The following is an 11,322-nucleotide window of genomic DNA, read 5'->3' as shown; positions in this document are numbered from 1 at the left end:
GACGCTCGCCGTCTTCTACGCCCTCAGCCCGCGGTGCAACGCTCGGCTCCCGCCACAAATTTTATTTTTAACTCATGATTTCCCTTAGTTCTTAGAAAGTCCTTTTCTTTTCTTTTCCTTTTCTTTCTTTCTTTCTTTTCTTTTTTTTTTTTGTGGGAAAGGGAGAATTAGAGAAGGAGGATTAAAAGACAAAGACTGAGGCGAAGATGGAGGAAGGTGCCCAGGCCCCAGACTGGGACAGTGATGAAACGGTGATAGAGGGGTCGGTGATGGAGAGTGACCTGGAAGAAGAGGAGCTGCCCTGGAGAAGGTGACCACTATTAGCGAGGGCTGGTCGCTGGCGCGGAGTGGCCCTCTGAGATCTGAGTAGAAATTCTTACTAGGTGAATGTAGGGTCACGGGCAGGATGAGAGCTTTGTGGGCCAGCCAGGCCTGAACGACGGAAGCACTTGTAAATGAAGAAGCGCCCCCCCCACCCCCAACTGAAGACAAACAGCTTTACCGTAGATGGCTTTATGGCATTAAAAAAACCCAAAAAACTTCCTCTTAACCTGGGGCTGTAAATCCTTTTGCACAGCCAAAACAGTCTTGGGTCTGATCTCTTCAAATACATTTTGCTTCAAGCAACTCGTAGCTCTAGTCTAGGAGATGGTTAGCATAATTTCTCTAAAGAAGAGAATGTGTGATGGGAGAACTGGTTACCATCAAACTGGAAATGGATAGTTTTATAAGAATCAAAAAGATGGTAGTTTAGTTTATCAAAACTATGAACATACCTAGTTCTCAGTACTATATTTAGAGAAAAGTCTTAATGAAGGGTTAAAGGGTGAGGTGGGAAGTGATGAAAGATGAGCCTGGAGAGGAAGGTGGGGTGAGATCATGAAAGGCCTCACTTATCCTGTGTGTGTCCTAGTAGGGTCCTTGTAAGATATCAAGTGGAGGAACACCATAATCAGATTTTTGTTCACTCTGGAATGCCCTAGTCTAGGGACTAGAAATCACTCCAGGATCCCATTAAAATGTGGATTCTAATGCAGGAGTTCCATGGTGGGGTCTGAGTTTATGCGTTTCTAACAAGCTTCCAGGTTAAAGTTGATACTTGTGGAGTAGGGATCAGCTTTGGCAAAGCAAGCCTATAAAGGTTAGCTTTGGGATAAAAGTAGTCACAGACTGAGATGATAAGAGCTCAACTAGGAAGAAACTGGGAGTGGAGGAAAAAGGGCAAACTTGAAAAATCTTTAGAAAGTAAATTTGTCAGGAGGTGATGATTGATTAGATAGGAAACTAATACCCAGGTTTCTGGCTCATTTATTTATTTACACACACACACACACACACACACACACACAGAGTAATCTTTGTTCTTGTTGATGTATAGGGAACATTTTGACTAATACATGGAATCATTACCACCATGATCAAGATCGGGAACAGTTCTATTACTCAAACAAAACAAAACAAAAACTCCCTTGTGCTGCGCTCTGTAGTCCATCTTTGGTTCTTAGCAGTTTGATTATGATGCGCGTGGGCATGATATTCTTTGTGTTTTTCTGTTTGGGGTTTACTGAGTTTCTTGAATCTGTAAATTTATGTCTTTCACCAAACTTGGAAAGTTTTCTGTTACAATTTCTTCATATAGTTTTTTTTCTGTAGCAATCTCTTCTTCTGGGACATTAAATGACATGAATGTTAGTTAGACCTTTTGTTTTTGTCTCCCAGATCCCTGAGACTCTATTAATTTTTTTCTCTCAATTCTTTAGACTATAATTTCTATTGCTCTATCTTCAGGTTTACTTATTCTTTCCTTTGTCATCTCCATTCTGTTGTTGAGCCCATCTAGTGAAATTTTAATTTCAGATATTACAATTTTCTCTTCTAAAATTTCCATCTGATTCTCTTTTATACTTTTTATTTCTTTGCTGAGAATGTCAATGTTATAATAGCTGCTTTAAAGTCTTTGTCTTATGCGTATAATTCCAACATCTGGATCATGGGTGGGGGGAACGTCTGTTAATGATCTTTTCTCAACAGTTAATCAGATTTTCCTGTTCTTAGCATGTTGAGTAATTCTGGATTATATCCTGTATATTTTGAACATTATGTACTGGACTCTGTCCTGTTAAAATACTCTAGAGGGTATTGGTTTTTTGTTTGTTTGTTTTGACAGGCAGCCCACCTGTTTAGGTTCTGACTTCACATCCTATTTTACCTTCTGTGGGTGGTGGTTATATCAGTCCAATTTTCAGAGCCTTTACTGTGCTGATTGAGTTTGTCTTGACTCATGTACCATTCAAGTAAATCTGGAACTTGGGCAATAGTTAATATCATAGTTCAGTTTTCTAGGCTTTTGTTATGCTTCTTTGAATTTGCTCTGCATGTGGACAGCTTGGGCTTGAGCCTGGGACTTATGATGGATCATATACAGAATTAGGTGATTCCCCTTTCCTGCTGTCTTTTCTCCAGGATTCTCATGCACCCTTCCTTCCCTCTATCCACGTGCTATTTCATGTGATCAAAAGGGCAGATTTCTCTCAGAGTGTTAGCGTTCTTACTGTAGAGCAGATCCTTGCACTGGGCCACTTTCAGGGCAAAACATTAAGGGAGAAAAGAAAATAAGATTCCATACTCTTCAGAGTATCATTCCTTTAGCTAGAGAGGCAGGTTTTCTCTTGGGTTTTAAGTACCAGTTCTTCGTGATTCAGTCTAAGAAGGTTATATATTTCTAAGCACTTGTCCATTTCTTCAACGTTACTGAATTTTGTGGCATATAGTCCTTCGTAGTATTCTTGTATGATTCTTTGTATTTCTGTGGTATCCGTCATGACTTCTCTTTCATTTCTGATTTTGTTTGTGTCTTTACTCTTTTTTCTTTTTTTTTCTTTCTTTTTTAAAGATTTTATTGGGGAAGGGGAACAGGACTTTATTGGGGAACAGTGTGTACTTCGAGGACTTTTTTCCAAGTCAAGTTGTTGTTCTTTCAATCTTAGTTGTGGAGGGTGCCATTCAGCTTCAAGTTGTCCTTTCAGTCTTAGTTGTGGAGGGCGCAGCTCAGCTCCAGGTCCAGTTGCCGTTGCTAGTTGCAGGGGGCACAGCCCACCATCCCTTGCGGGAGTCGAACCGACAACCTTGTGCTTGAGAGGACATGCTCCAGCCAACTGAGCCATCCGGGAGCTCAGTGGCAGCTCAGTTCAAGGTGTTGTGTTCAATCTTAGTTGCAGGGGGTGGAGCCCACCATTCCTTGCGGGACTCGAGGAATTGAACTGGCAACCTTGCGGTTGAGAGCCCACTGGCCCATGTGGGAATTGAACCGGCAGCCTTCGGAGTTAGGAGCATGGAGCTCTAACTGCCTGAGCCACCAGGCCAGCCCCTACTCTTTTTTTCTTAGTGAGTTTAGCCAAGGTCAGTTTTATTAATCTTTTCAAAGAACCAGCTCTTTGTTGCATTAATTTTTCTGTTGTCTTTTTTTCTCTATTTCATTTAATTCTCCTTTAATTTTTATTATTTCCTTTCTTCTGCTGACTTTGGATTTCATTTGTTCTTCTTTTTCTAGTTCTTTAAGTTGTAATGTTAGATTGTTTATTTGGGATTTTTCTTGTTCTTGAGATAGGCCTGTAATGATATAAATCTCCCACTTACCTGCTTTCTGCTGCATCCCAATAATTTTAATACAATGTATTTTCATTCTCATTTATTTCTGTGTATCTTTTGATCTCTCCTTTTATTTGAAGAAATAAGTCATTCTTTAGTGACATGTTGTTTAATCTCCACATATTTGTGGTTTTTCCCCCTTTCTTTTTGCGGTTGATCTCCAAATTCAAAGCATTGTGCTTGGAGAATATGCTTGGTATGATTTCAATCTTCTTAAATTTGCTGAGGCTAGTTTTGTGTCCCAGCTTATAGAACATTCTTAAGAATGTTCTGTGTGCACTAAGGAATGTGTAGTCTGGTGTTCTAGGATGAAATGCTCTGTAACTATCAATTATGACCATTTGGCCTAATGTGTCATTTAAGGCTGATATTTCCATACTGATTTTCTGTTTGGATAATCAATCCATAGCCGTCAATGATGTGTATAGGTCCCCTACTACAATTGTGTTTTTGTCAGTTTCTCCCTTTAGTTCTGTTAGTAGTTGCTTTATATATTTTGGTGCTCCTGATTGGGAGCATATTGATAAATGTTATGTCTTCTTGTTGTATTTTTCCTTTTATCACTATGAACTGTCCTTTGTCTCTTGTTCCTCTTTTATCCTGGAGTCTGTTTTGTCAGATAGAAGAATGGCTACACTTGCTTTTCTCTGGATGCCATTTACTTGGAGTATTGTTTTCCACCCTTTGAGTCTATATTTGTCCTTGTGGTTTAGATGTGTCTCTTGGAGGCAGCATATGGTTGGGTTTTGTTTTTTGATCCAGTCTGCTACTACTCTGTGCCTTTTTATTGGTGAGTTGAGTCCACTTATATTTAGATTATTGATATATGAGAATTTCCTATTGCCATTTTATCTTTTATTTTCTGGTAGCTCTGTTGTCTCCATTTTTTCATTGCCTTTGTGTTTCTATCTGTTATTTTAGTTTGGTGGTGCCTATGACTTTTTCCTCTTTTTTAATGTTATGTGTCTTAGTTCTGGATTTGTTTTGATTGGTTGCCATTAAGTTTATTTAAAAGAAAGTTTTATGTATATAATAGTCCTGTTTCTTCAGCATGTATCTTCATTCCCCTTTCAAATTCATACCTATACTCTCTCCCCTTTTATTTTTTTGTTGTCACAAATTATCCCTATTTATGCTGTGAGTTCATTTCTGAGTTGTAGTAGCAAATTGTAGTCTTCTTATTTTCTTTTCTTATGTTTTTATCTTCTTTACCCTTTATGTTATGTTTAAGTATATAGTGCCCTGTTCTGTGTAGGTGTTGCCATTTCCTGCTTCTGTCTGTCTGTAAGTAATGTCACTCATAGTTTTCTATCCTTTTGTCTTTTTGTTTCAGGCAGAATAACGTCCTTCAGTATTTCCTGTGATGCAGGCCTTGTGGCAGAACATTCCCTTAGCTTCTGTATATTTGGAAAGGTCTTTATTCCTCCTTCATATCTAAAGGATAACTTTCCAGGATATATTATTCTTGACTGGTATTTCTCTCTTTCAATAGTTTGAATATTTCATTCCACTCCCTCCTGGAAAGCTAAACCATATAATTTTTAAAAATGGGAAAGGAGAGAACAGGTGGGTGAAGGACAGATAGATGCTAGACTTCTCTAAATAGATCTTTTATACATTTGTCTTTGGAATGATGTAAATGGTTTATGTAATAAGACAAAATTAAATCAACACACAAAAAAATTCATAAAAAGGCAAAAGCAAGATGAAATAAGTGAATCTAATTATGTATTAATTTGGCAGCATAATTACCCAAAAAGGAATTAAATGCTTTTAAAACAGAATTTAGCTGTACATGCCAAATGAGATATACTGCAAGGAAACAAAGAATTGCAAAATAGCTTTTTTTCAACAATCACGTTGTTAATGATAAATATTAGTATTGTGAATTCTAACTATGATAGCCCATGTAAAGGAGCCAAGGCTTCATGAGAAATAACCAGTTTTAGGTCTAAGGGAGAAGATGTGTAAGATGAGCGTGGGCCATCTTATCCTGGGGAGCTAGGGAACATCAGTGGTGTTATTTGTCTGCTCTGGCTGCCACAAAAATACCACAGACTGGGTGGCGTAACCAACAGAAATTTATTTTCTCACCATTCTAGAAGCTGGACGTCTAAGATGAAGGTGCTGGCAAGATTGCTTTCTCCTGAGGGCTTTCTCCTTGGCTTGTAGATGGCTCCCTTCCCACTGTGTCCTCATACGGTGTTTACTCTGTATGCATGCATTCTTGGGTCTCTCTTCCTATTAGATTGTTATTAGACACCAGTCATTTTAGATTAGGGTCCTACCCTTATGACCTTATTTAACCTTAATTGCCTCCTTAAAGGCCCTATTGCCAAATGTAGTTATGTAGGTTAGCGCTACAACATAAATCTGGGGATACAGGAGAACGCATTTCAGTCTATAATAGGTGGGTTCATGTCAAACAACCCATGAGCCACTTTGAAGAGGCTCCCACTAGCTAAAAATAGGATAATTTGAACATTGATAAGAACAAAAACAGCACTGGATTTAAATCTAAGAGTTTGTAATGAACTTTAAAAACTTATTTCAATATTCTGAAAACCAGGAAAGAAAGAGAAAGAAGCAGGCATTTATCTTGCTTTTCCTATGCAAACTGTAGCTAAGTAATCTGGCTGAGTAATATGGCTTGATGGAAAATAATTGTGTAGTTGATGAGTGAGAGTTTTTCTTGAAATATGAAGTATTTCAATTAATAAATAAAGTGATCAAGTAGAATATCACAATCTTATATACTCCTAATCATGAATAGTAAACCTAGGTAATGGTCATCAATGGTTACTAATATCACAAAATGAGTGACAACCATACTGATGAGCAAGTGGCATCTGTTGCCCATCACCCAGAGTAGAAATCCAGACACTTCTGCCTATTACATCTTGGTATCGGAGTCACCCAGGAACACACAATACAGTCAAGCACTGGCTGGAACAACACTTTACTTACATAGAGAAGAGACAGAACAAGATCAGCGTCAGCAGTGGACATTGGTCCCCCATGGCCAGCAGTCACTCTCTGCAGCTAATGCAGGGCCACTGACCTGCATGCACCCCTCTTGTGCCACAGAACGAAGGACTTCATCCTCTCCCCACATAAGACAGATATAGTAGCGGAGTCATCCAGGTACCATATGACACATGTGCTTAAACAGAACAAAGGAGTATATATACATTGAGTCTGAAAACAGGGAAAGGTATTCCCACACAAGGATAGATCCAGGTTGAGAGGACTCTGTCTCTTGGTAAGAAAGTGTACCAGGCTCAAGGTTGAGAGGGTGTTGAAAGACTGTATGCATAAGATTACCTTTCCCACCACACTTTTATTATTTCCTGAAGGAAGTACACATACGCTTTCCCAAACTAAACTTGAATTAGATCAAACCTATAGATCTAATAACCAGTTTACAGGAAATATACAGGACAGAGGAACATGTTAGATGGCTTGCAATCAGGAAATCCAAAATGTGGGAAACTACAGGAAAAATAACCCAGTTTCTTCAACAAATAAATTGCAAAGGGTTGCAGGAAGGTAGGGGGTAATTTATAGATTTAAAGAGAGACTTAAGAGACATACTGTGTTTCCCCGAAAATAAGTCCTAACTGAAAAATAAACCCTAGTATGATTTTTCAGGATGACATCTCCTGAACATAAGCCCTAATGCGTCTTTTGGAGCAAAAATTAATATAAGACCGGTCTTATTTTCGGGGAAACACGGTAGCAGCTAAACTCAATGTGTGCCCCTTGTTTGGATTCTGATTTGAACAAAACAACTGTAGAAAGAGACAGCTGAGGAAGTGTGATTACAGTCTGTTTATTAGCTTTCTGTTGTTGTATAACAACTTCAAAACTTGGCATTTTGAAACGATAAACATTTATTATCTCGTAGTTTCTGTGGGTCAGGAATTCAGGAGTGGCTTAACTGGGTCATCACACTCAGGAACTCAGAAGGAGCATTCATTTCAAGGCTTCATGGGAAAGATCCACTTCCTACAGGTGGTTGTTAGATTCAGTTCCTTTCTGGCTGTTGCACTCTGACTGTTGACTGGAGGCCTTCCTAACTTTCTTGCCACATAGGCTTCTCCACAGGGCATTTCACAACATGGTGAACTGGTTTCCATGAGAGGGAAGAAGCAAGAGGATAAGAGAAGGAGAGCAAGATGGAAGTGTGTCTTTTTGTAACCTAATCTCAGAAATAACATCCCAACATATTTGCTGTATTCTGTTCATTAGAGGAGTCACTGCATCCTGTCCATGCTCAAGGGAGGAGTTCACACAAGGGCATAAATGCCAGAAGCCATTTCAGAGGCTTACTACAGCCTGTAAATTTAATAATATTAAGGAATTATTGGCTCTTTTTAGGTGTGATAATTATGGTTGTGTTTAAAGGTGTGATTATTACAGTTGTGTTTGAAAAGAGTCCTTATCTTTTAGAGTTGCATACTGAAATATTTCCAGGTGAAATGGAATACAGTGTCCAGAATTTGCTTCAAAATAATCCTGTGGGAGATCAACAGGGTGGGTAGAGAGGTTGGCAGAAGCATTATAGAGGAAACAAGATTGTCTGTGTACTGATAATTGTTGAACCTGGATGATGAGTATACTGTTGTCACTCTTTCTTGGTTTTGTTTGGTGTTTGCAATTTTCCATAAAAAAGTAAAATGAACCAGTAAGTAAATAACAACAAAAACCCTTAGTGCCAAATCATGTATTCATGCCTTAGTATACTCTTACATTCTTGGATTCTGAAAAGGATTTTCAAAAAGAATTTTATTTATTGTGGTAAAATATGAAATATAATGTAAATTTTCCATTTTAACCATTTTTAAGTACAGTGGTACCTTGGTTTTTGAACGTCTCCATTGATGAACATTTCAGTTTACGAATGCCGTAAATTTTATGGATCTATGGTATTATTAGATAGTAAAATTCATGCTAAAATTTGCAGTTTTAGGGGTTGATTTTAAAGGTCTGGAACGGATTAATCCATTTTGCATTACTTTCTATGGGGAAATCACGCCTCGGTTTTCGAATGTTTCAGAACTAGAATGGTCTTCCGGAATGGATTACGTTAGAAAACCGAGGTTCCACTGTATAGTTCAGTGTCATTAAGTACAATCACATTGTTGTTCAACCATCAGCACTATCTCCAGAACTTTTTCATTTTTCTAAACTGACAGTCTGCTCATTAAACAGTAACTCCCCATTCCTCCCTGGCCCCAGCCCCTGGTAACCACCGTTCCACTCTCTGTCTTTATGTATTTAACTACTCTAGATACCTTATATAAGTGGAGTTGTACAATATATGTCCTTTTGTGTCTGGCTTATTTTACTTAGTATAATGTCTTTAAGGTTTATTCAGGTTGTAGCATATCAGTATTTCCTTCCTTTTTAAGGCTGAATAATATTCCATTGTATGTGTGTACCACATTTTGTTTATCCAGTCATCCATCGAAGGACACTTGGGTTGCTTCCACCTTTTGACTACTGTGAATAATGCTTCTATAAACATGGATGTACAAATACCTGTTCAATTCTCTGCTTTCAGTTATTTTGTATGCATACCCAGAAATGGAATTACTGGATCAAATGGTAGTTCTATGTCTAATTTTTTGAGGAACCAATATACTACAGTTTTCCACAGTGGCTGTACCATTTTCCGTTCCCACCAGCAATACACAAGAGTTCCAGTTGCTCCATATCCTTGCCAGCACTTGTTATTTTCTGTTTGTTTTTTATCATAACCATCCTAATGGGTGTGAAGTGATACCTCATTGTGGTTTTGATTTGCATTTCGCTAATGTTTGATAGTGTTGAATATCTTTTTATGTGCTTATTGGTCATTTACGTATCCTCTTCAGGGAAATGTCTATTCAAGTCCTTTGCACATTTTTGAATTCTGTAAAGGTTTTCTAAACAGAAAGGATAAGCCCTTAAATCTGCCTAGAAGCATACTGACCATGGTGTATCACTGCTGTTTCTTAGTTTTGTGTCCGTCACTAGATCTGAAGCTTTTTGAGGACATCACCACATGTGTCTTCTCTCTTTGTTACCTTTGTGCTGCTTAGAACATAGGAAGACGTGAATCCAAAAATTAAAGGAATTCTATCATCATATATTCTGAAAATACACACTCAGATTTAACCTTGGGATTTTAATATCAAATTCTCTGCAGCATAGAAAAATATGAAGGAAAAATCCCACCAGCACTTGTCCCTCAAATCATTTCATCTCTGTTGAATAACTGTATTGATATTTGTCCCTTGCTCTCACTTCTTAAAAAATAACAGAATAGGGCAGCCGGATGGCTCAGTTGGTTAGAGCGCCAGCCCTTAACGACAAGTTTGCTGGTTCAGTTCTCACATGGGATGGTGGGCTGAGCCCCCTGAAACTAAATTGAAAACGACGACTGGACTTGTTGCTGAGCTGCGCCCTCCACAACTAGATTGAAGGACAGCGACTTGACTTGGAGCTGATGGGTCCTGGAGAAACGCACTGTTACCCAATAAAAATTAAAAAAATAAAATAACAGAATATTTGTAAACCTGAGCATGACCATATGAATACATATTTTTCATCTTGGATAAGTTTTTAATTAAAGGGTACATAGTCATCTAATTAAGAATTTTAGCAAGTTTAGGTATAATTAAAAAATGACAGTTAAATTGTTAATCTTTGTTTAGGAAACGTGATAACAATCTGTACCTTCTTTTTTCATACTTGAAAGGTTGCTCCTTGATCAAGACACATCTCTTAGATCTGAATTCAGCCTCCATCCTGGTATAAGTGGAACATGCGAAGGTGAGAAATAATTCTTTTCGTTAACTAGTCCCTTTAATTTCCCACTGGTGTTATTCCATTAACTTCTCCTTTTATATTTAGTATTGTTCTTAAACTTTACACAGTTTCTTATAGTAATCCGTAATAGACTCTAAGGTCTGTTAAGGTTTGTCTATTACTATAAGGACAGCAATGGCAATTGTAACTTCTGGAAGATGTTTATATCTACAGAGAGGGCTACAGAGATGTGGAAGTAGTACTCAGATAGCTCTTCTCGCTCCCCACCAAATCTCCAGCTTAACCCTAGAGTCTGCCTGTTTACAAAAGTAAACTAATTTTAAATAACCAATCTGATTCTTTTAGACAAAATTATATCCTTGATATATATTTTTTATTTATTTTTATTTTATTCTCTTATTTTTATTGAGATGTAATTGACAGTAATTGCAGGTGTACAACATAATGATTCGATATTTGTATATATTGTGAAATGATAGTTAACATAGTCTAGTTAACCTAGTCTAGTTAATATAGTCACACAGTAAATCTAGTTATATATATTTTAAAAAGTGCTTTTCACCTACCAATTCTCTATACTTCCTGAGTCCACTTCTAGGTCATTTTAAATGCTTCTAGAAAAATCTAATTGTTACTATTCAAAAGGATTGATTCTGCAGTAGCTGTTTAAATGGTAGGTTATTTCCTTATTTCTTCCTGTGAGCATTTTTCATTTTGGAGGATGACTGGATATAGGTGTAGAATAGAAGAAAAAATATCCTAAACACCATGAAGATCTTCTTTTATATAGTTCACAAGTCTTTTCATTATACATCATTTCACTTGACACCCCAAAAGGTAAATTACAGTTTGATCTTA

General features: G+C 37.6%; 1 protein-coding gene across 1 annotated transcript in view; it reads left to right on the top strand.

Annotated features, from left to right (window-relative positions):
• Window positions 1–206: 206 nt before the first annotated feature.
• Window positions 207–11,322, top strand: part of ANKRD31 (ankyrin repeat domain 31) — a 130,193-nt gene continuing 119,077 nt past the window's right edge. Inside the window, exons 1-2 of the mRNA XM_033110016.1 lie at window positions 207–310; window positions 10,394–10,467. Coding sequence (XP_032965907.1) covers window positions 207–310; window positions 10,394–10,467 — 178 coding nt within the window. The remainder of the gene's footprint in view (window positions 311–10,393; window positions 10,468–11,322) is intronic.

This window comes from Rhinolophus ferrumequinum, chromosome 7 (assembly GCF_004115265.2).
Source record: "Rhinolophus ferrumequinum isolate MPI-CBG mRhiFer1 chromosome 7, mRhiFer1_v1.p, whole genome shotgun sequence".
Classification (NCBI taxonomy): Eukaryota; Metazoa; Chordata; class Mammalia; order Chiroptera; family Rhinolophidae; genus Rhinolophus; species Rhinolophus ferrumequinum.
The sequence above is the reverse complement of the archived record's forward strand: the minus strand, read 5'-3'. Positions and strand labels throughout refer to the sequence as shown.